The sequence below is a fragment of the Ammodytes marinus genome (genome assembly GCF_949987685.1).
Source record: "Ammodytes marinus genome assembly, chromosome: 19".
NCBI lineage: Eukaryota > Metazoa > Chordata > Actinopteri > Uranoscopiformes > Ammodytidae > Ammodytes > Ammodytes marinus.
In genome coordinates, this window is record NC_137223.1 from 5,345,217 (window position 1) to 5,370,456 (window position 25,240).

The 25,240-nt window shown below is 41.3% G+C and overlaps 2 protein-coding genes across 2 annotated transcripts; both read right to left on the bottom strand.

Moving 5' to 3' along the window:
- Positions 1-1,090: 1,090 nt before the first annotated feature.
- On the bottom strand, positions 1,091-6,398 carry gja10b (gap junction protein alpha 10 b; the record flags this gene model as incomplete). The annotated part of the gene is made up of 2 exons (XM_080047710.1): positions 1,091-1,129; positions 4,989-6,398. 2 exons carry the CDS (start codon positions 6,396-6,398, stop codon positions 1,091-1,093), a joined length of 1,449 nt encoding a protein of 482 aa, XP_079903836.1.
- A 2,197-nt stretch (positions 6,399-8,595) lies between these two features.
- On the bottom strand, positions 8,596-25,071 carry casp8ap2 (caspase 8 associated protein 2). Its single transcript, XM_080047954.1, has 10 exons — positions 24,793-25,071; positions 20,698-20,769; positions 20,477-20,551; positions 20,196-20,296; positions 17,505-17,579; positions 16,789-16,904; positions 14,104-16,571; positions 10,866-13,515; positions 9,766-9,865; positions 8,596-9,663 (listed from the first exon to the last, which is right to left on the bottom strand). The coding sequence occupies exons 2-10, from the start codon at positions 20,732-20,734 to the stop codon at positions 9,601-9,603; spliced, it is 5,685 nt and encodes a 1,894-aa protein (XP_079904080.1). The 5' UTR covers positions 20,735-20,769; positions 24,793-25,071; the 3' UTR covers positions 8,596-9,600.
- Positions 25,072-25,240: the final 169 nt, after the last annotated feature.

The following is a 25,240-nucleotide window of genomic DNA, read 5'->3' on the forward strand; positions in this document are numbered from 1 at the left end:
TCATTTCAATTGCTAGTGTTCTATAAATGACTTTTTTGTCTAGACATCATTTCTCTTTGAAAAATAGAAATGAAATAAAGAAACATGCATATCAAGTTTTGTGTTTTGTAGATTTCTTTTTTGCAAAAATATGACCAAATGTTGGTATTTCAAATAGAAAATGAATCATTTGATTTGAGACTCTGAAATAAATGTATTACAGTGAGAGGTACATAGTAATCTTTAGGTGATGTTAAAGCTATAGTGTATAACTTTAATCTGTCGCCACCATGAGGAATTTAGAGGAATAACAACAACGCTGTCGACACATCTACATGAAGCGTTTGGTGATCATGCATAGATTTTATACCTCCTGCTTTACGTCCAGGTTTTTTCTTAGCAGAGGAATCATCAACCGAAACATTTTGCGGGCGACATCAGTTTGTAAACGCTGCCATACTGAGAAATACAGAGAGTTTTGTGCAGCTGATAGGCTTAAACTTTGTGTCAACTCCTCAAGCATCACTAAACAAAGACTAAACAACATGCCACTCGGACGAAGCAGCTTGGTCCTGCTCAATAGAGAACAAAGTATTTAATAAAAAACATTGGACAACAGAAACATTCAGAATAAAAGTTCATATTTGTCAGATATATTCACAAACAATGTTAGGCTACTCTGGGGCAAGACTAAATGATGAAGTTAAAGAGCCATATTTTTCTCCAGCTCATTCTGTTTTGATTAACCATAAACACTGGTTTAGAGTTTGCTCCTCTTTTTTTGTGGTTGCCAATTCCACAATCTTTAATTACAATCTTCAGACAAATATCATAGCAACAGGCTTTTTGGTCTCATATGCTAAGCCAAACGTAATTTTGATTCATATTTCATCTATGGAATCCGAAAAACCTGCCACAAACCTAAATATTGAAATGTTAAAATATTTTTAAAAGAAGTTGTTGTTCATGGACAATACAAACTGCATAGACATACTGTGGAAACATGATGTTAAAGTTAAGAGACAAGATTAGATTTGCTTTGCGATCAGGATTCCTTGGTCCTTTTAGAACTCCCATTTGCCTCTAGCTTGGTCCCAAAATGATTCTCCTTTTACTTCTTCATAATTGAAGACAGGTCCAGGATCATGCTCTGAAAGAAAGAAAGAAAGAAAGAAAGAAAGAAAGAAAGAAAGAAAGAAAGAAAGAAAGAAAGAAAGAAAGAAAGAAAGAAAGAAAGAAAGAAAGAAAGAAAGAAAGAAAGAAAGAAAGAAAGAAAGAAAGAAAGAAAGAAAGAAATGTGGATAATGTATGGTTATTATTCAAATCACAGAAATCCCATCATCCCTTCTTCCTGACCAACAACAACGTCCATCTTTTTCTCCACAGTTTTCTAAATGATAAGGGCTGCAAGATAAATGGAAAAGTGTACGGAAATGTTGAACAATATTGAGAAGCAAAAAAAGAAGAAGAAAAAAAAGTTAAAAGTTCTCACACAAAACTGTGTTTTTCAGATTGTGGGTTTATATAAGGACACAATCATTTCAACAGTGTTGGTAACTGCACATAGGTTGTTAATATGCTTTCGTTTTGGGTAACACTTTACAATAAGGTACACAAAATTGTAGTAGCTACTACATACCTACTACATAGATATGTGTTACCTACTACATAGGTTTTTTTTTGTGTTACCTACTACATAGGTTTTTTTTTTGTTGTGCTACCTAACACATAGGGTTTTTTTTGTGCTACCTACTATATAGGGTTTATTTTTTGTGTTACCTACTACATAGGTTTTTTTTGTGCTACCTAACACATAGGTAGCACAAAAAAAACCCTGTGTTAGGTAGCACAAAAAAAAACCCTATGTAGTAGGTAACACAAAAAAAACCTATGTGTTAACACATAGGTTTTTTTGTGCGCTACCTAACACATAGGTAGCACAAAAAAACCTGTGTTAGGTAGCACAAAAAAAAACTGTTAGGTAGCACAAAAAATGTGTTACAAAAAAAACCTAACACATAGGGTTTTTTTTGTGCTACCTATGTGTTAGGTAGCACAAAAAAAACCTATATAGTAGGTGACACAAAAAAAACCCTATGTGTTAGGTAGCACAAAAAAAACCCTATGTAGTAGGTAACACAAAAAAACCTATGTGTTAGGTAGCACAACAAAAAACCTATGTAGTAGGTAACACAAAAAAAACTTATGTAGTAGGTATGTAGTGGCTACTACAATGTTGTGTACCTTATTGTAAAGTGTTAACTTGTTTGGTATGCACTCTAACCTGTTTTAGGGGAATGGCAGTGATTCTTAAAGGCAGTTTCAGTTATTTAAATGGTCATATTTAAAGTTATACTCCGTAACATTACCATCTATTCTATTGTCTGTTAAGTTCCTATCCATCAAATAGTGAGTTAAAACAATGGTGATTGAGCATATGACCCACTGATGAAAGCTCTTGTATTTGCTGCTTTGCCCTGTTATACTATCAGAGGGGCTATGCCGTATTACCCACACTGCAGCGGTGCGTTCTTTTACTCAGGACATGGGAGCTTCAGACTCAGTAGTACTCAGTTCAGACCTGTCTGCATTCCAGTACATCTGTTAGTTTTTTATTTTGTTTTTATGTTTTATATACAGTCTATGGTTCGTAGAAGACATGGTCCACATTTTCAGAATTGTTGAAAAGGTCATTCTGCACAGTGCCTGTTCCGCCATGTCAGAGAAAGCATTCTGCAGGTAAGAACTTCCAATATACTGAATTCATACAGTCAATAATGTTCGCTTTTTTGAAGAAATTCCGGTCCAGAAGTGCCTGCAACTACATTAACGGCCACTAGCAATGCTAGATTACAACTTAAAAATTGTCAATAGCCCCTATTAAATGTATCCATTCAGATGTGCTGTTACATTTCTTAATTAAATGGAAAAACACTTTAAAGAGGCAATTATTTAGCTTCTGTCTTACATACATGCATTGTGACATGAATTGTCCATGCAACATTAAAATCAAATCACAACACAGAACACAAAGTGAAGAGGTGTATTATGTTTCAGGGTTGTCCAAAAGAGGGCAGCATAGACCTGTCAACACTGAATGCAAAGCACTGTCACTGTAGTCATCATTGGGAGGTGTGAGAGAGATGTTCCTCTTTGGCTGGACCATAGTTATGGTGGAAAAGCCTGTCTCTGAATGATTCCATTACACAATTACATTAGTTGCTAGAGCGTTTGAGTTTCCACATTGGCCGTTGCTTCTTCAAAATAAATGAGGGCAAACAGATTCAGCTCAGATGCAGCCCCAAAGCTCTGAAGACTTTTAGTCCATACATTTGCATGTCCTAAGACAACCGTAAATACCATCAACACGTACATTTTGTAAGTCTTGAAGCATTTGGACCATTAGTGTCAGTGTCAACATACCCACCCCCTTGAGGTAGGGGGCTGCAGTGGGCTTTGCTTATGCTATGGTCATATGGGCTCTTGCTAGTGGGTACATTTAAGCAACATACCTCAAATATCTGATACGCAACTGTGGTTAGGTATTTGGGAAAGTCCATTTGCCTGGGGTAGTTACATTTGTGCGGTTAAAGCTGGGGTATATGATTTGGGGAGAAAATGGCAGTTGGGATAGAGATTTGAATCCGAATACCTCAACCGCTCCACTTGTTCTCTTTGGTCCCTCCCATATGGTCCCTCCCTGACACGCTCTACACCAACAACGTCGTGCCAAAGTGCATGGACAGTCCCAACAGCCAATAAGAACAGAGAATCGGAGCCTGCTCGCTCTGATTGGTCAAAGTGTACAGCTCATGTTAACTTTGACCAATCAGAAATCATATACCCCAGCTTTAACTTTGATGAGAGAGAAAAGAAAGAGCAAAGGAGGGCCTATACTTTTACAACTTTTTTTTTGTTGGTTTTCTACGACTTTGGTTGTGAGTACGTACCAGAGTTGTTCATTAAAATCAATGTCTTACCAAAAAACAGTGTTCAATTTCAAAACCTAATAGGTCCGTTCACTCTCCTTACACCAAGAGGCATGATGACTAGAGCGCCACCAAATAACCAACACTCTCACAAAACACTCGACACTGTAGGCTATAGACAAATGAGAGACATCCAGCAAGTAGAAACAAATGAAAGAGCGGGGGTAGATATAAGATAACAAGTTATAAAACGAATCCTGTTTATCTTTCAAAGTTCAAATCAAAAATCTTCTGATAGCAGTTTTAGAGTTCTGTTCATCCACACTGCTTGAATAGAAACATTTCTCTCAGACATAGCTTAGCCATGTAATCTTCTACTTCATGATACTTAAAGCAAGAACTAATATTACTGCAGACCACTACACAATGTTGAAGGTGAGCATTTTATAAGGAATTCAGTTTATAGATCATTCCACTGACCATAGACTTCCACCTATAGCCTCGTTTGTAATGACACCCACTGTCATTGCTAAAATGACAAAAAATCAACTGTCAACCGTCGTGGTGTAGTGTCCAAAAAGCCTTTATATATATCTCATCGGGCCATTGCTGAACCTCCTCTTTTCAGCCTCTGTCTGAAACACACCATTTTCTTTAAGCCCCGCCTTTCAAAAAAGCCCAGCCTGCTCTGATAAGTCAATAACATCTAACTGCCAGTTTGAATCTAATGTCCAGTTAGATTGAGGGGGATCTGGGGCTGTGGCTTATCTCAGGTAGAGGTAATGCCAAGTTGTTACGAGGGGGCGTGGCTTCTCCCCTTGATTATTTATAAGAGACACATCTGAGAAAAAGAGAGGTGTTGTAATTTTTCATACTTTTGGAATGTCTAGTCACACCAGGACCTAAAACCATGTTGAAAAAATGTAATGAACAATTACATTTTGCATTCAAGGTGACCTTTAAGTTATACTGTACTGCTTCACCATATAAACTCAGATATTAGTGACAAGTAGTGACATTTGTTGCTTTAGGGGCACCAGATAAAACTTGACTAGATAGATGATTATTTTCTGTTCTCACCATGGACATCCTCCTTCCACTGGCAGGAGGCGGCGGGGTGACCATTGGACTCTCTCCCTGGTTGAGGAGCTGGTCCTCATTGTCGTGTCCGCTCCGAGAATCGGCGCTGTCGGACAGATTGGCCAGCTTGACCTCGGACAGGCCCCGGGACATGAAACTGCACTTCCTGGCCTTAGGGTAGTGGTCGCTGTCTGGAGAATCGCTCATGTCGCTGAGCTCCTTACAAACACTCACTCTGCTCTGCTTCCTTTGCTGCTGGATCCTCAGGGCCGCTGGGATCTCCATGTGGCTGGCCATCAGCGAGGCTCGAGGCCCCGCTGCGTACTGGGGGGGCCGTGCCGGGCCGTGCGCTCCGTTTGACTCATCGCTGCTGCACGACGGCTTCCTATTGTCCAGAGTGTAGCGTCGCTCCGCGGCCCCCATCTGTGGTAGACCCTGGATGTCTGCGGCGTTGCTCGGCAGGTACATCAGGGCAGGCTGCTGGTTGAAACAATTGGACCCCTCTTGATTGTGAGGGCCCATTGGGACCACATTCTCCCCATTAGCATTAGGCATAGCAGAGCAGGGCATGTGTGTGAGCTGCATCAACCTCTGAGGCGATGTGTTGGTGTGCAGGCACACCTGCTGCACCGTGGAGTTCTTCTTTGACCTTTGACTCTCATCGTCTCCATATTTGAATCCGTACAGGCTCTGTTTGATCCTCTTCACTCCCAGGTGGAATATCTCCAGGAGGTTGAGAATTAAAGAAACTCCAGCAATAACCTGCATGAAAACCATGAAAATGTTCTTCTCCGTAGGTCTGGACACAAAACAATCCACGCTGTTGGGGCAAGGCGAGCGCTCACATTTGTACAGAGGAGACAGTCCGATGCCGTACAGAGCTAACTGACCTATAATGAAACCGACCTCCACCACGGATCTGGTTAGGATATGAAAAACATACGTTCTCAGCAAGGAGCCTCTAAGGGGAGCTTTCCTCACTCTTTTCTGTTCGTCTAGTTTCCTGAGTTCCCGCTCAATTCTTTTATGGTCCTCCAGGACCGGGTCCGTCCCCTCCAGTGCGGCTTTCAGGCAGGCTTTCCTTTTGTGCCTCTCCTTGTCCAGGGTCCTCAAACGGTACAACGCATGCCCCATGTAGACCAGAGATGGGGAGGATACAAAGATGATCTGCAGCACCCAGTAGCGGATAAGGGAGATGGGGAAAGCCTGGTCGTAGCAGACGGTCTCACAGCCAGGCTGATCCGTGTTGCAGACAAACTCGCTCTGCTCGTCATCCCAGACGTCCTCTGCCGCAACACCCAGCACAAGCATCCGGAAAATGAAGAGGATGGTCAACCAGATCTTCCCCACGATGGTGGAATGGATGTGGACCTCTTCTAAGATACCCCCTAGTAAGTTCCAATCCCCCATCTTCTGTCACATTATTAGTATCTGTCAACGGAGGAATGAAGATACATATGAGTAATTTATATATTTTCCATCAAATGGAAAGTCAAAAGATGCAATGAAAATGCTTTTACTTACATATGGTCTAGGGTCCCTTTCTCAAGTGCTTCAGCATAAAGCCATTATAAAAGAACAAATTCATTTTTCATCCCTCGAGGACAGAGCAGACCACACTGTGCAAGTGGAACTGACACTATTTCAATGCTGTTGCAAACTAGGACTCCAGTTTGAAGCCATTGATCCACCGCATAGCCCTGTAATGCCCTGAGGTTAGTTCACCCAGCCACTAAACAGGACACTACAATGGAAATAGCAACAACTGAGATGTCAATACAGAGCCGTGCACAATGCCTTTAAATCTTCTTGCTTATAAAGCACAGTGCTGGACTGTCAACCATTTGGCAACACCTTTGAGTTTTTCCGTTTCCTGTTTGAATATGACAATGGGCCCAAAGCCAGTGCCATATAGACATGGTTTTCTGTGGTACAACCTGACTGGCCAGCACCTCCTCAACCCTATTCAACACCTTTGGGACCGAAACACCCACTTAGGTCTTTCACACCGACACGGTTCTGCTTCTGGCTCTGGTTCTTTCTGGAGTCTGAGAACCGGTTCTCCTTCTTCTTCTTCTTCTTCTTCTTCTTCTCGTCTTTACAGCGTAGACATGCCCCTGGATGACATCACAGTTCTCAAGAAAAAACAAAATATTTTTTGGTTCCAGCTGTGAACTTTACCGGTTTAGAACCAATTTATTTTAGGTGTGAACATGCCAGCCGGTTCAAAAGAAGATTCTGGAACTGGAACCAGCACAGAGCCTTGCCGATGTGAAAGCTCTATGAGAGCCAGCAACAGGGCTGCACCTCACTGATGCTCTTGTGTCCAGACGGTGGCTGTGCAGAATGATCCCCATGGTTTTTGGATCACGTTCAACTGTTGTGAAAAGTAACTACATACATTTACTCATGTCCTATTCTTGGATTTTGATGTACTATAGTACTTTGAGTATTTTTTCTGATGCTTCAGATACATTCTGGATACGCTACTCCTTTATTTACTACTTTTACTTGAGTAGGATTTTGAATGCGGAGCTTTTACTCATATTTTACATTGTTGTATTCATACTTCTGAAGGGGACAAATGCTTCTTTCCTTAAAGCCGCTGGAAACCTGGTCAAAAATCAATCTATGTATTTAAATTTGGGTGTGTCATTTAGCTTCTACAACAATATGATTGAAAATAAATGTTCCTAATTAAGATCAAACTTATTTTTTTACTGTCTAGACCGTGTGACAGGACTGTGTGGCCGTGGCCACATAAAAAGGTCGCTGTGGCAACAGTGTGATAGAACGTTCGGGCAAGGAACTGCTGTGATTGGTTCAAAATACTTCTTGGGTAATAAAAACCAGAGCATAGGTTTCCCCATCTTAACCAAATTTCTGTAAAGTTTATCAAACTTAAACGGCAATATCTTTTTTTTTTTTTAAGATATTTTTTGGGCATTTTTATGCTTTATTGATAGTGCAGAGAGACAGAGGTGAAATGGGGCAGCGAGGGGAGTGACATGCAGAGAACGACCGCGGGTGGGAATCGAACCCGGGTCTGCTGCTGGGCCCGGCCCGGGAGGGGGACGCCTTACCAACTGAGCTATAGGCGCCCCCTAAACGGTGATATCTTTAACTCTTTTCAGACGCTATCATGCAACTAACTCCCAAAATGATATAGTTGGAAGGATTTTGTGGATTTGGGTTGGGCTTTAATAGTAAAACATGCAGACAACAAAACAGTGTATTCCTAGACTAAACTATAAGCTTTAACCTTTACATATAATTACTTTGATTTCACTGCCTGACTGTCAATCAATAACTCATACAGCATTGCATGATTAAAAATCAGTATTATTATGAAAATGGACATCTATTCAAACAGAATACATTCTATCGTGAGGTCTGTCCTCCACTGCATGTCACTGGCTGGTCTGCTGCTGAGATACCAATGGCACCCTTAGGCACTGGCCTGGATTTTTACTTTTTTTTTTAACTTTGTGGCCCACTTTATGAATAGTTGTAAAGTACATCATGCTACCTCACTAATTTGCACCAGTACCAATAATAATTTGGTTATATGCTTTTTAAAACAAGGAGTACAAACAAGACACCAGAATAAATAAATAAAACTTTATTTTCAGTAAAGAATTACACACAATATTCACAATATAGGAACCCATGCTGTTAATGAGCAACAGGATGAATCAAACAAAGGCCTTTTAAGGCTTAGATAAAAGGTTTCATTGATATTAACAGATACATGTACCGTCCTGTACATGAATTGGCCATGTACACATTTTAACCTTCAAACACATCCAACACTCTCCCCACACACAAACGCTTCCATTAAAATAAGATCAAAATTATAACAAAATCGCCCAATCTATCAGTCCTTTAGGTCCAATGTCGACCGATGGGTGATGCTTCAAGTTGTTTCCAGTGAAAGTCCAGTTCTCTCTAGGAACTAAAATGTTACTAAAGGCAGTTTTTCTAGCTTTTTTGAGAGATACACAAGTTTAAACTAGATGTAAGATTAACTTGAGGACTTGCTGAAACAAAGGCCAAGAAAGGAGAGCATGGATAAATGCTGCACTGAGGGGCATGTGGGTTTTGTAAGGACCAGCAAATATCCAGCACCAATTCCCAAGTAGTGATTGCAGAGTGGATTCATGAAAAACCAAAAAGTGCACCAAAAACAATAATACTTATGATAACTGTATATTTAATGAGTGGAAGTGTCACTGTTCAAATCAAAACATTCTTGTCAGTTTTGCAGAGAAATATTTGTTATTGTTGAACTCTTCAAGTTTCATCCAGAACAAGAATCCCTTCGCTGATAGAGACTGGATGTTTGACCTTCCATTGAAACACAAAGCTAAAAGTGCTCTACTATTCCCACTTGGCAGCTGATGTGAGGACTCAGGGCTCCAGATGTGATAGGAAAGAGTTGATCCTGTGACCGACGAGGACTAGCAGTGACTCAGCCACACCGCATTCACGTATCTTTTTGCACCGTGTCACGTGAACAGCAGCCTACATGGTGGTGCCACAGTATTGGTGTGGAAATGCTCCAATACAAGAACTGTCTGCATTGACCAAAGCGCGCACACAGTCGAAACAATCAAGGGTCCATCTTCTCCTGCTTCTTAAAAAGCTTCATGAGCTGGTAAAACCTGGTAGCAATCTGTGAAAAAAAAAAATAATAATCAGTTCAGTTATTGGATGCCCCCTTTATTACAACATGTAGTGACAAACCTACAAGAAAAAAAGAAAAACATGGACTTACCTGTGCTGACGGCTTATTTAGTCTCTCTGACAAGGCAGAGAAAGTGTCACGTGAAGCACCTTTTATCTTCAGGTCAATCAGAATCGCTCTATCTTCATCCCTGGAAGGGGCAGAATACAGGCAATGATGAGTCATTTATTCAGGAACATTCTTCTTCATTTGTGCTTGAAGACAGAATAACACACTGGATTTTGGAACTTCCAACTGTTTTTTTGTAGTTGTCTTCACCAAGAGGTTGCCAGGTTTGGTATCATTATCCCTGTGCCACATATTGTAGTGCTTACATTCCTCTTGGTGTACAGATTAAACTAGGAAGTAACAACTAATCAGTGAGTGTTAGAAGTGTATTCTATATAATTTGGTCAAAAGTGTATTATGACTTGACCTTGGTTTGGGCATTAATGTCAAGACACACATGTGAATTGCTAAACAACACCTTTTTAAAAAAGGTGGAGTCAGCGATGCTGAAGAACGCTTGTTTGACTCTTTTTGTCAAAATCAGTGAATATCTCCTCACCATCTGTACTGTGTGTGTGCTGAAAATAAATATCCAGTGTTCATACAAAGCCTAGGTTCTGCAAACAGACAATTCCGCCAGCTACGGTGGGCCTCTTTGTTTACTAGTTTACAGAGCATTGGTTCTGTATTAACACCAGACTTTATTTTTCAGAGTATGTACAGGTAGCGGATTGTGAGGAGATATTTACAGATTTTGGCAAAAAGTGATTTTGACAACAAGTGTTCTCTAGAATCGCTGACTCCACCTTTAACCAGTTCTGCTTTATTAGGTAGAAGGTTAGAGATGGAAATGAATTGGGTGTCGAGCAAAAGGCTTTTAAGATTTGACTCAGTGGAGATATTTTGAGGAAATTTAAGTCCTTCAGGCATCAAAATACAGCATTTTCAAGAAGGGAATGAAGACAGAGGCCAATGTCTAATGCCATTAGACATGAATTTGTAGTGGCAGTATTGGAAGGAATATTTAGATTTTTCACTGTTTTACCTTTCTAAAAAAGGTAAAACGCATTCAACTACAAGTAAATTCTTACATATAAGTAGTATTATCCACAAAAGATAACAATACAGAACTAACTACTGACCTGGACCATGACATCACAACCTCGCCCTTCTTCCGGACTACATTTTTGGCAGAGAGACTGTTTGGGGACAGACATGCTGGAGGGGATTTGGATTCCGGTCTGTTCTTCTTGCAGGTAGACACCATCTCCTCTGTGCTCTCCTCTTCCTCCCCTCTGGGCCGCTTGGCTTCGGATTTGTCTTTGTGCCTCTTCCGTTTTCTACCTCTACCACGATCCCTTTGCTGTTTCTCCGGCGTGCTGCTGCTTACATCTTCCGCAATGGTGAGACTTCTCTCCGACTCTGACACTTCCACTCCATCTCTCTCTGCGTTATCTGATTCGGTCAAAAGACCTTTTGAAAACCTTTGCCGAGTTGTCGTGTCTTCTTCTCTGTGGTGTGTTTGACTTGGGCTCTTATCAGCAGTGACTGTGGTAGCTTCTCTGCTGGATGACTTGCTGATCTGCCCAAAGGAAGTCGTTTTAGGCAGATCTTTCGGAGACTCTGTCCGTGTCTGTAAACAAACGTTTGAGGTATTTTCAACTTTTTGAAGCGATGAATTTTTTGTTAGTGTTAAGTTCTCGTCTCGAATGTGATGGGTAGCTGCTTCAGTGGCAGCGGGGAAGGTACCAGACTTTCCAGCAAGATCAAACCGATTGGTGCCTGACGGTACAGCATTTAGCGGTTGGTCAAACGAAACATTTGATCTCCTTGCTTGAGTAGCCACGTCATCTTCTGTACACTGATGATCTTCTTCTGTTAATGTGTGACTAAAGCTGTCATCGGCGGTGAGTGTTGTATCTGCACCTGTGGAGGACTGGCGAATCTTCACGATGAAATGATCATTGGACCTCTCCATCACTAGCGCCTGCATGGGCACGTCTGGCTTGAACATAAAAGGTGTGGCGAGAACTTCAGAGTCCAGGCTGCTGCCGGAGCAACAGCTGGAGTTGTCCGTGTCCAAGGCCAGGTGAATGTCCTGTTCCGTAGCGTCTTCCCCTTCTAGTAGAGCGTCTTCGCTTATGTGCGCGCTGATGACACTGTCTGGAGTGGACATGAGGCGCATGCCCGACGACGGCTGTAGGAAGCTAAGGTGGCTGTCTGATTTGAGAGGTGATGGAATGGTGAGGGAGACTGCTAGATCTTCAGCTAGAATGGAATAGGACCTATGTGAGGAGAAGCTAGACGGTAGCGTCGCTCTATTCTCCGACGGCACTTCTAACAAGCAACTTTCGTCGAAAAAATCCGGATTCAGTGGGACCCGATCTTTGTATCTTGGAGACATCATCTTGCGAGGTGAAATGGTAGCCCATGTGGCAATAAGTTTGGAAGGAGTGTCAAATTTCACCGGTGAAAGCAGTTTAGATGGAGAGTCAAATTTGCTTGGCGTGGTGATGCTGAGAAGCCTCTCTCCATCCTTCCTTGGTGTACTGAGGGACCAGGTTGTGTTATCTCCAGTGATGCCGCTGCTTTCTAGTAAGTCTGAACCTTGTAGGAGACACTTGAAAATTTCTCCCATCTGAGAGTCCCTCACCAGGTTGAATGTTAAACTAGATGCTTGCTGTTCTGTCAGTATCTCAAAGTCAGTTTTGTCGAGCAAAGAGCCATTTTGAGAGACAACCAAAGAAGATCTGTTATTCTTCTCTGGATTTGAAGGGAAACTTTTAGGAGGAAGGAAGTTGACCACAGTTTGTGTATGTGGGCAATTTGTTGGATGTGGTCCCTCATTCCCATGTGTGATTCTTATGTCTTTGCCTCTGCTTCCAAGGCCTGTTCTGTAAGGCACCAGAGCACCAGGCTTGATTCCATTCAGGCTGTTCGGGGGCAATATGACTTCCTTTTGTTGACACTGTGGCTTCTTCACAGGAGGCTGTCTAGGCACTTTCTCATTTCCACTGTCCTCAGTCCGAGCTCTTGCTGGTTTGCAAAGACCCTTCAGTGTTGTATAAATGTCCTTGAACAAGAAGTTAACTTGGTTATCTACAAAGTCCCACAATTTCTGCTTCAGATCAACTGCTTGCTGTTCAAATATTCGTTTCACAATACCATTATTGGATATTGTGCTAAACACAGATGCAATCACCTTCTTCAGATTGGATTTCAGCTCCCCATCCTGACTGCTTATTTGACCAAAATGAGCACCATCCACAAATTCTAAAAATGACTCCTGGAAGTTGTCCATCACACCATAGAAGCTCTTCCTGGGAAAGGTTTTGTGAAGCTTCATGTACTTTTTTCGCATCTCAGTACGAACCAACTTGAACGTGTCTATTACTTCCTCTATAGTGGAAAAAGAAGCTTTGGTTGCCGCAGGACGAACTGTTTTAAAACGACTCTTCGGACTTGGTGTCGATGCGCCTGCGGTTTCTTTTGATGAAACACCCCTTTCACCAGATGTCCTGCTTAACAAAGACTTAGGACTCTGTTTGTGTCGGACTGGTCGTGTCAGCTTCACCTTCTTGTTGGCCGGTGTAGGCGAATCTGTAGACGCCTCATCACTTTCGCTTAAAATTTCTCCTTCCTCGAGTTCAGTGTCAGAGAGACTTGAGGACTGGTCGGAACACTTGTCCACCAAGTTTGGCTTGTCATGGATTGCAGGACCACCAGGATATTTGTTTTCTTTGTTTACATCCAACTTCTTTGAGTTGGCATCGATAGGTGTGCTGGAGAAATCTGCATAGGAGAAAAATTAAATAAGTTTGTATTGACTTTTTTTATTTTTATGACAGCATCCCATTGTAATTAATAAAAACAGTCCTGTGTGCTTGTTAGGACTTGTTTAATTACTACGTTATGCTGCGACCGTTTAGTAATGTTGTAAAGTTTATCTTCTTAATGTCGGCAGAGGGAGGCCAACGCTTCCCTTTGACTACCAGTATCTGAGCTAAGCTAACTAGCGATGAGCGACCTTTGACCATTTCTTCTTCAAAAATGCATGCACAATTAAAGATATGGTTTCCATATCCTTGTCTTAAACCCAAGAGTGAGGCAACAAGCTAATAATATTACATTTTGTACTATTCCTTTAAGAGAAGTTATGGCCTAAATAAGATATCAAATAAAAAGCTCTGTGACAAGATCTGTCAAGATAATGACTGATTTTTATCCGTATCAAATTTAAAAAAGACCTCCACAAGAACTATGTCAGCCTAAGAAATAATAAGACACTCATGATAATAAACTACATGCTAATGACTAACACTCTAATGGCCTGGGTTAGAGATTTAGAGTTGCATGGCTTTATTATCAAACCAACTTTACCTTTTTGAAGGCTCTTGACATGGCCCGGCTTGCCAAGAAGATGGAGATGACTTCTCTTGGTAATCCGTATTGGGCTCCTCAGAGGGCTTATGGCATCAGGGATTATCTTCAGATTGTTCAGCGTGCGCATCATGGAGTCCTCATCGTGGAATAATGGCATGGATCTGGAGGCCTCAATATTGTTCTCATGACTCTTTCCAGGACCAAAGCTCTTCTTTGGTGTGACAGTGGGGCTGCCGTGCTTGCCTGGCAGTGCCGTCTCCTCTGTCGTACTGCTGACTTTGGACACTGCCAGACAGCCAGTGGAAGAACTTGGCTCAGTTGAGATGTCACTGCTGCCACTGGAGTCTAAATTAGTCTGTGTTAAAACATAAATAGCTTCGGGAAGACTGAGCCCTTCTTGTGGAAGTGAGTCCAGGCTTATTGTACTGGATACAATGTTTGCATCTTTCTGACAATCTTGCGTACTATGAGCATCTTTCTGGTGGATGGAAGTGGAAGCAGGAGGACACAGTCCGTGCGTAGAGCCCTGGGGTAGGATAGTAGGTGACATTTTTGAACTTTCGGGATCGGCCTTGTCGGTAACATCTTCAGCTACAAGATGTCTTGAGGGGGAAGCAGCTGCACCTTCTTTTGGGCTTTTCTCTACTGCAGTTGTAGGAGCTCTACAAATTGGCTCTACACTTGAACCAAGCACAACAGATTTTTCAACAGCAATAGACTGATCTGTATTATTGACCAGGTTTACTTTTTGTAAAGAATTGCTTGTTAGTTGTATATTAATGCTTCCAGACATGTCTTGAACACAATCTGCAGCCCTCAGAGATCGACATTTATCGATCTCGGTGTCTGATGCCAACTTGTTGTCGTCCTCATCATTTTTCAACAAGTGCCCATCTGTTGCTTTTGGAGGAGTACTCTCCAGTGGTTTTGATGTGAGGTGCACAGTCATCTGCTTCTTTGCAGTATCTAGGGGTTGGCTATGAGCTGAGGTAGTTTGGCCTGACTTCACTTTAAGTTGCCTGTCTTTTGCAGTTGTTTCACTCATGTGCTGGTCGTTTCCCTGGACATCGTTTGCATCATCTTCACTCCTAGTATGGGTCTTCCCAGGACTTGGAGTTTTAGGGATATCAGGAGGTTGCTTGGTAACCTTTTCAAACTCATCTTCTAATTCACAGCTGTGTACCTCATCGATCACACACATGTCTTCAATGTTAGGCTGTGATTCATCTAGTCTGTTTTCAACTACCTTGTCCACTGGTGTGAGGACGTTCTGGCTAACGTCGATGGGCAACACTGGCTTCTTAATTGGTGAAAGGGTTAGATTCAACGTTTCCATGAAACACAGTTTTCTGTTTGGACTATTTTCCTCGACACAGCTTCTCTCAGTGATATTTGCTGTTGGTCTTAAGGCCTCTTGTGTATCTTCTGTTCTTTCCTCACTACACACCTCAACTTTACTTTTGTCAGATTCTTTTGGCCTGTGCTTCTCATGCTCTCTGCTCCTTTCAGACGATGTGCTTTTCTTGTGCTTTCTGCTGGATTCATCTTTGCGTCTTTCATGGTCCTTCCTGGGATAGTCCTTTGACAGTCTTTTCCCTTCCCGCTCTTTAGAGGAATCCCTGGAGCACTCAGCTTGTTGATTTAAAGAGGACTTTTTCCGCTCCTTTGAGTCTGAACTTCTGATATGTCCATCTTTAGGATTGCTTTTTTTATGATCTCGACTGGAGCCTTCTTTAGAGCTGTGAGATGCACTACGTTCAGAATCTGCTGTGGACATTTTGGCTTTATCTTGCCTCCGTTCTCGACTTCTTCGTTTCTTGTTATCAGAGGAAGAGGCACCTTTTAAAAGCTCCGGTAAAGGGCTTTTGTCCCTCTCCGACCTGTGGTGACCCTCTACATTGATGTGGTTCCTGCTTTTACTCGACCCGGAGTCTGATCTTCTGTCCGGCCTGTTTTTTTCAGGGGCATTACAATCCTTGGGATCTGAGCCACTTCTATGTTTCCTATCCGTTGATTCGCATAATTTGGGATTTTTACATTTTTCCTCTCTGTGCTTGGACTTGTGTTTGTCTGACTCGCTATGTCGGGTTGACGAAGAGCTGCTGGATTTGCTGAGAGGGTGTGGAGTCCGTTTGGTAGGTACGTCACAGTCAACTCTGGTGGAACCTTCTGAATTACTTTTAGAAGATGCCTTTGAGGATCTTGTGTCCATGCTGGATCCACTAGGCTGATGGGTAGAAGTATTGCATTCCTTCATGGCAGGTTGAGGAGGAGGATCATCCCCGGGAGGAGGAGCAGGTAGAGGTGGAGGAGGAGGGGGAGGAGGACAGGAGGGTGGTGGGGGACAGGAGGGTGGTGGAGGCAGTGGCCTAGTCTTGGAGCTTCCGATGGAGGGCCGATTGGATAATTTCTGATCCCGTAGGTTATTAAAGTGAGATTGATAAGGACGGCGACCTTCCTGTGCCCTGGGGAAACAAAGCTTAATTCACTGATTTGTTGATAATTTAATATAGATTCAATTACTAGAGGTTTTTTACCAGCCAACATTAAACAATTAATAGGAGTTGTTAGATAAACCCATAACTGGGGATTTTCATAAAATACAATATCCTAAAGCCCCATAGGTTATTGAACTGATAATAGTGTTAGAATTAGTCACCAAAACATTTAAAAAGCACTTACTGTTGGTTAAGTCTCAGAATCTCAGCATCTTTTCGTGTCACCTCCAGTCTGGCTGTTTGTAAGAGCACAGAGATGTTCTTCTTGAGACGGTAGTTCTCAGTATTCAGCCCTGTATTCTAATTAAAGAGAGAGAGGGGGGGGGGGGAACAAATAATGTTAGCGAAGTTACATTTAAGAATTGAAGAAACCAAGGTTTCCGCATCAGCATATTCCAGGATCAATTTAAGGCGATTGACAATAAACCTTTTATTTCAGTTTTGGTCTTCCATGAAAACAAAGAAATCAAGACCTGTGTTTTATCACTCAGTCAACCGAGCGTAAATCACTTTACAAATGAGGATAATTATTCACCACAAACTATTTATTTAAACTATATGAGAAATGACAGTTGGAAAACAATAATTAAGTTGATTAAATTTTTTTTTAAAATCCTATCCAAGTCTCCTTTTCTTTTTAGATATTTTTGGGATATTTTTATGCTTTATTGATAGTGCATAGAGACAGAGGTGAAATGGGGCAGAGAGGGGAGTGACATGCAGAGAACGACCACGGTCGGGAATCGAACCCGGGTCTGCTGCTGGGCCGGGCCCGGGGGGGGGACGCCCTACCAACTGAGCTAAGGGCGCCCCCATTCCTATCCAAGTCTAATGTCTGAAACGTAATAATATTGAGGCAGCAACGTTCATCTTTTTAACAACTCAAAAATAAGAACACACCTGCAATTCCATCTGCTCCAGTCTCCTGCGCAAGTCGTTAATCTGGTTTTGGGCGGCTTGGAATCGGGACTTCAACTGTGAACAGACAAAAAGAAAAGGATTGTGAGATACTTGGCCCGCTGACAGCAGCTTCTATCAGATAATACCTCAACACAAAACAACAATGTATGACCCCAAATAATTAACAAAGGCTCTGCCCATGTTTCACAAGTCAGTAGTGATGTCACGAGAAACGATACGTCAGGTACCAGTCGATGCAAAAATTCTGAAAAAGTGACTTTTTTTTCTACGGCAGCAAAGCGGAGAGCTGCACCTCAAAGACCGACATCCAGATTCATTCACATAATTTAAGGTGAGCGAGTTTCAGTTCATGTTAACAACAACGTATCCGGTGTTATTGTCATCCTAAAATACACGTTACCATTGTTTCTGTTAAGACCAACTAGTTACATTGCCATGGTTAAATTCTACCGTTTTTAGGCTAACGTCATCATTCATAAAACCGTTAGACTTTAAACCTGCAGTGTGTAGAATTTTGGGTTTTATTTCCTAGCAGATTTTGTAGAAAATAATTATAATATCCATAAGTACGTTTAATTTAGTGCATAATAGCTGAATTTTTCTTTTAGAATTATTATTATTTTCCTTAGAAAGGGTCTCATATATGTCCATATTTCTCCATACTTTGGACCAAAACTTGTCACCACCATTTTGGAAGTGTCATAGTTGGAATGTCATCAGGAGCATTGTTTAAAATTTTGAATTGTTCTTGTCCTTGAAGGCCACTGTAGCTGCTGTTATTATTCGAAAGGGGTGGGGTTACCCAGGGAGCGTTGCATTCTAGAACTTTCTAGAACTTACTTGATGATGTCATATTACACACAGCACCTTTAAAACAAATATTTAAGGCAAGGCAAGGCAAGGCAAGGCAAGGCAAGGCAATTTTATTTATAGAGCACTAAGGGCTCTGGGCGGCACTAAGGGCTCTGGGCGGCTCATAACGTATCAGCAGATCAGTAATGTATTTTGGCCCTAAACCATTTAAGGCTTTGTAGACCATCATCAATATTTTAAAATCAATTCTTTGAGTGACAGGAAGCCAGTGTAAAGACCTAAGAACTGGGGTAATGTGATCTACTTTTTTGGTCCTAGTGAGGACTCGAGCAGCAGCGTTCTGAATTAGCTGAAGCTGTCTGATTGATTTTTTAGGAAGGCCTGCAAAGACACTATTACAGTAGTCAAGTCTACTAAAAATAAATGCATGGACAAGTTTTTCTAAGTCCTGCTGAGATATTAGCCCTTTAATTCTCGATATATTTTTAAGGTGGTAGTAGGCTGACTTAGTAATTGATTTAATGTGTTTTTTAACATAACATAACATAAGGACTAATGTACTGCTGGCAATCTTTGTGTTTGTTTGTTTGTTTGTTTGTTTGTATGTGTGTATGTGTGTGGCTGTGCATTGTGTATGCAGCCTCTGCTGTTTTACTTGTTCATTGAGCTATACCTGATAGCCTTACTGAAATCTCTTATTTTTTTCCTTTTACAGTATCAGCCAGAAGAGGATGTCGACCAGGAGAGACAGGAGCTAAGTCAGCAAACTCACACACAGCCAAATATCAGAAGCAGAAGTAGGCCTAATACGGATAGTATTGGCCTTCAAGTATTTAAAACAAAATACTTGAAGGCCAAAGCTGTTTTTTGTAATGTTAAAATGTTTTTATAAAAAGAATGTATGTTGAAGTATATGCTATTTGTTGTTTTCTTTTTTTTTATTGTGGTATCGAATAAGGTATCGAGAGTCATGGAATTTCACTGGTATTGGTATAAACTACTACTTCTGGTATGGTGACACCCCTACAAGTCACACATTGTTGGTCAGATGAAAAATGTTGCTTTGCTACCCCAGATATGTGCCTGCAACTCCCTACTACATCACCAAAACATTCTGACAGGCTTGACTTGCAACACAAGTTTTGCTAGGGATGCACCGAAATGAAAATTATCGGCCGAAACAAATAATGAAAAACTCTTTTCGCTGCTTTTTATTCATTTAACTTATTTTCTTTTTCTACGATTGCATGAATAAAACATTTTCTAACATTCCAGCAGTCCAGCACTACCCATACCAATAAAGCCCAATATAACTTCAAATAAATACATTAGGAGAAGCCACACTCGTTGCTATTTGATCGAGTCATCAAAAACGCAATTTTTCTGTAAACATTATTCAGCCTTTTCACTTATGTAGCTGAGCAAGAAAAGTGCTTTTTTCGGCAAAATAATTTTGGTTGTTAAACACTTGGTGCATCCCTAAGCTTTAAAATCTGCAAAATGTAGCCTCATATGCAGCAGAGATCTTTACCCAGAGGGCTCAGGCCCAATAACTGGCAAACAAGCTGAACTTAGCACAACGTTGGCCTCAACACAATGGCAGCAATGTGCTGTGTTGGCCTTTCACATTACTGAGGCCAGCTTTTTGGCATCGAACAAGCCTCCAAATGATTTGATATGTTGCTCAAACTGACAACTTATTTTATTGTCTCAGCAGAACCTGAAACAAACAGCCCACACACCCAGCAACATTGTTTCACATAGGGTTGTGGGTCTGAGCACCAACATATGATATATATACGACCATACGACCCTGTCAACAGAGACAAAGACAGATTGGAGCCTGTGGAAACTCACCTCAGTGTATGTTGACTCTCTGCTGTGCTGTTCCTCTGTCACAAGTTCTTCATAAAGATCCATCGACTCTTTCAGTTGGGAGGCTTTTGAAGATGACCTCTCTGTTATAATAATAATAAAAAAAAAAGATATGAAATCAAATAAATTGCAACTATATAGTCTCAATGTTGGACTAGGAATCTGTGTTTTACCCAGCAATAAAGTACAATACTATTATGAAAAGTTAGTACACACTTTACTGTAGCAGACCAAAGTGAAACCTTTTCAAAAAGGAATTTTACCTGCATTGCTGCATAAACCGATGTCCAGGTCATCGTAGATATCCACAGAATCTTCATTACCATCAGGTACCAAGACTGTGGATGTCATACAGGTTTCATAAATGTCAGTAATGTAACAGCTAGACGACTGACTTGCCAAAACACAATTCCTCATTAAAACAACACACAATAAATCTTAATGCAATAGATGTATGTACAGTAAATAAAGGCCTTGTACTTACGACCAGACGCATCGTTTGTGTCAAATTTCTCCATCATTCTGAGAATCACTGTGGCTCACTCTCCTGGGGTTCCTGGTGACAATGTCAACAGAAAATCAATAGTTAGACCAGTCAGAATGTCAGCCACAAAACACCGACAGGCTGGACATTCACCTGTAACGGCACAGCTGGCTGATAGCTACATGGAGAGTTGATAAACCAATAAACCTGTCACCCAGCTCCATGGAATTACAATATCAAATCCATGCATGAGGCCTTTAAGATTAATATACAGGGTTCAACATAACTTTTTTTTCCTACTGGCCCGCCGGGCCAGTGGATCCGAGTTTTACTGGCCCCTTGTATATTTTCACTGGCCCTGCACACACTTTTTTTTCTTCTTAATTTAGTGTCAATAATTGTAATACCTGTATTAGAAAAATAACCATATCTAAAGGGAATATCTATACTGTAACAGTATAGATATTCCCTTTAGATTTGGTTATTTTTCTTTTAGTTAATTATATGAAATGTTGATATTGCTCATACACATAATATAAAACCAGGCGAACATATTGAATTTGAAGCCTACAACTGAAAGTATGTTGAAAGAGTCGGCCAGTATTTTAAAGTCCAGTAGTTTGATGATTGTTTTTATTCTTGAATTTGGGCAGTTTAATGAATAGTTCACCTGCAGAAGTCATGTTCAAACATAAAAAAAAAATAAGAGATGAAGGTCTGATCATTCTTTGTGGTGTGGTAGGCTGTTTTTATTACTTTCTCTATATGCATTAGGGATGTGAATGTGTCGACCGAATGACCAGTTTTCCACTTGCGCTCAAGTTGACTTTAAAAATAGAATAGAAATCCGAAAATCAGTGGGTTATGCCGTTTTTTTAATGGGAGATTTAACCGTGTACGAGTTCACGTCTGGTCGTGAGCGCGCTGCAGGAGTGTCACTTCTCCATGAAGTGTCAGCTTCACATAAGAGTCCGGTGTGGGACCATTTTTTCAAACTATTGATAAAAAACAATGCAGTGCAAAATATGCAGCATAAGTTAAACGCTCGTCTAAGACTATGACGTTAAATCACCTTAGAAACACACAATGCCTTCGTCCGATCACAGCAGCGTTTCACCGTGTGATCTCGCCAGCGAGTGAGCCGCCGCGCAGATGAACTGTGGTTTGTGGCTAAAATAATAACCGGGGATATTCTCCCCGTTAGCGATTTCAATGGGAAAGACTTCCGCGATCTGATTGAATGTCTCGAGCCTGAAAACACAGTGCCAAACTGCGCGACTATAGGAACTGTACAGTGAGCGGAGTCCCTCCGTTCGTTTCTGTCTACAACCGACACAATCACCGGAGACGCATTCACAGCTTTTAAATAAAGCCTCTCATTTGTATTACCATTGGGGCTTGGATGCAAATACTGCAACATTACGGCGGCAGATAAAGGAAAAGCGCAGTTATCATTTTCTGCACCTCAACCTCTGCTGTGGGAAGAAAGAAAGGGGGCAGAGCAAGTCGATCGATTTGTCGACTCGCAGGCGCGGTAGGCAGCTCTGCCAACGGAGCGAGAGTGCACCCGCTTGTTGCTCCGCCTGTCAAAACGCCCACGCATCGGTTGTCCACTGGCCTTTCATTAAACAAATATATTTTATATTAGGTTTATTATATTGAGTCTTAAATAAACACTGCTTTCATTCCGACTCTCAACGCGCATTTCAATGAACCATGATGTAGTCTACAAAAAGATACTGAACTGTGATTGACCAGTCAACTTTCCCTGCATATGATTTTACTGGCCCCGGGCCATCGGGCTATACGTTATGTCGAACCCTGATATAGAATATTTTCAATTCACATCTCATGTAATGTTGGGCAATGTGACTTATACTGTATGATGAGGTGACATGTCCTAACTCCTTTTACCATGTGTATCATCTCTGGTTAAGTAACTAAATAAACAGGACAGTGTTTTGGCAATATTTGATTTGTAGTTGAATTTAATCTCATTGTAAAGAGCACTCAGTCAAGAAGAGAGTCCGTTGAAAAGGAGCTCAACCTCTATCTCCAACTGGAGGCTGGTCCAGAGACAAGCCCACTGGAATGGTGGAGGCAGCGTGAGGCACATTTCCCCACTAGTGGCCAAGCTAGCAAATCAATACTTGTGCATCCCTGCCACAAGTGCCCCATCAGAGCGGGCGTTCAGTACGAGTGGGAGGATCGTGACATGTCGTTGAGCAGCTTGTATTCCTGGCTCTCAACCTGGAAAACTAACTCCCTGAGATTCAGCAACACAAGGGCAAACATTTTGAAGCATTGTTGCCAAATATCTATTTTGTTTGCGGCACTTTGGTTGTTTGCATATAATGCTGCTATAATTCAAACTTGAAAGAGTGTTTTTTTACTTGGTATATTTTAGTGAGCATTATTTTGCTGCTTTAGTTTTAACTTGAAAGTGTTCCATGTTTACATTTGGTATTCTATATACCAATATTTATGTTAGGCCTCCTGTATTCATTTTTGTTTGCTGCTACAACACAAACAGTTCTACTGTTAGAGTATTATATGGTTGGTTTTGATATTTTTGACCATATTCACATTTTAGGCCTATATTTCATTTGCAACTATAGTTGTTTTCTATTTATACATTCATATTTTATATTTTGTTACATGTTTAATAGAAAATTTGCAAAAAGGTTCTGAATAAAAGGAGAAAAATAATCATGAGTAAGTTACCTTTATTTGTCGAGTATATAATTCAAAATGAAATACGAAATAGTCCTTTCCATGTAGTCATTTTTATATAAACTATTCATTCATTGAATTTACAGAAAATGTGCTACATTGTGATATATATCATTATCGAGATAATGAATGACTTATATCGGGATATGATATTTTGGTCATATCGCCAAGCCCTACAACAAGGCATCTTCCTCCACACAAATGCCGCTCACTGGATATTTTTTCTTTTTCAGACCATTCTCTGTTAACCCTAGAGATGGTTGTGCATGCAAATCCCAGTAGATCAGCAGTTTCTGAAATACTCAGACCAGCCCGTCTGGCACCATCAACCATGCCATGTTCAAAGTCACTTAAAACCCCAGTTTCTTCCCCATTCTGTTGCACGGTTTGAACTTCAACAAGTTGTACTGTCCAGGTCTACATGCCTAAATGCATTGAGTTGCTGATTAGGTATATGTGTTAACAAGAAAGTGAACCGCTGAAATTGAATTGAATATTGATATCACAAGTTGTCAGTCAAAAAGTTGTGAAGTTGCCCACCATAATAGAGGCTGTGTCCATATTGCTCAATTAACAGTGCGCTCAGTGTTAAAATAGAGAGGAGGATGTTATTGTCTGTAGTAAACAAAGGTATGCTAATCACTGCGTGGCTAGCATGACCAACACACAGGGGCCCAGCCTTTCAGTCTAAAGCTGGCAGCTAGCCCTCTTTAGTACACTGCTACAGAGCACACAAAGGAGACAAGAGATAACAAAGCCTTCCCCCAGGGGAGCATGGCAGAAACAAATGAATAACCATCGAAATTATGAAGTAGCCTACTGTTGAATTTCATCTTTCCTGTAGGAATATTGCTTTATATCCAACTTTAATCTCAGCAGGCTGGAACTAGCATTAACATTACTACAGCTACTACACTGCTCCTGTTCTTACGTTAACTCTTCAAAGCCACGCCGCTTAACACTTCTCCTGACATTTTGTATTTGTACTTGAATAAAGTGAGGTCAATCTCAGGTAACCTTTCGCTTAACAATCACACGGATATTGTCGTCACTAAGGTATTCCTATTGCGTTTAGTGTGATAGTATTGAACGCGTCTCCCACTAAACACAGTGGGAAGATACTAATAAATGTCGTATTTTTCTCTGCTTACTAAGTAGCCTACTTTACTCTGTAGCAAGCTAGGCTCAGTTGACCTGCCGTTGGCTACATATTTACCACGGAGTTATCGGTGACTTCATGAAAGCCCTAGCGCTGCCCAGTCGGTGAACTATGGAGGCTAATGTGAACCATATGCATTGAACACACATTCAATACAAAGTATATTACAGTAAGCTAACAACGAAATGGCTGTGTGGACTTACCTGTTTGCCTATCGTTGTGTCCTTCTGTTGTTTACAACTGTAATGTCGCGCCAAGACTCCATTGCACAGGAAGTAACGACATTTTCCCGCGGTCTGTCAGTGCTGAGGGTGTATTCTTGCTACTTACACCTCATCGGTTTCTGGAAAATATTCATAAACCAGTCGTGAAAGCCCAAAGGAACCCAATGGTATCGTGTCTTATGGTCTTCTCACGTCCTACTACAACGCGCGGGACACACACAGAATCATCCATTTACAGCAAACAGCATTTCGCTCGTGCGAAAGTTGTTGGACCCGCGGAGAGAGTTGCGCTACTGAGCTGAGCCAGCAGCGTCGCCGTCCGTGCGACGTCATCAGAACGCGACGTCAGGAGGAGAGCCGACCCGGAAGGATTCGTGCGTGCCTCACATGTGGACAGGATTTTAACCTAACCCACACCAGTGACGGG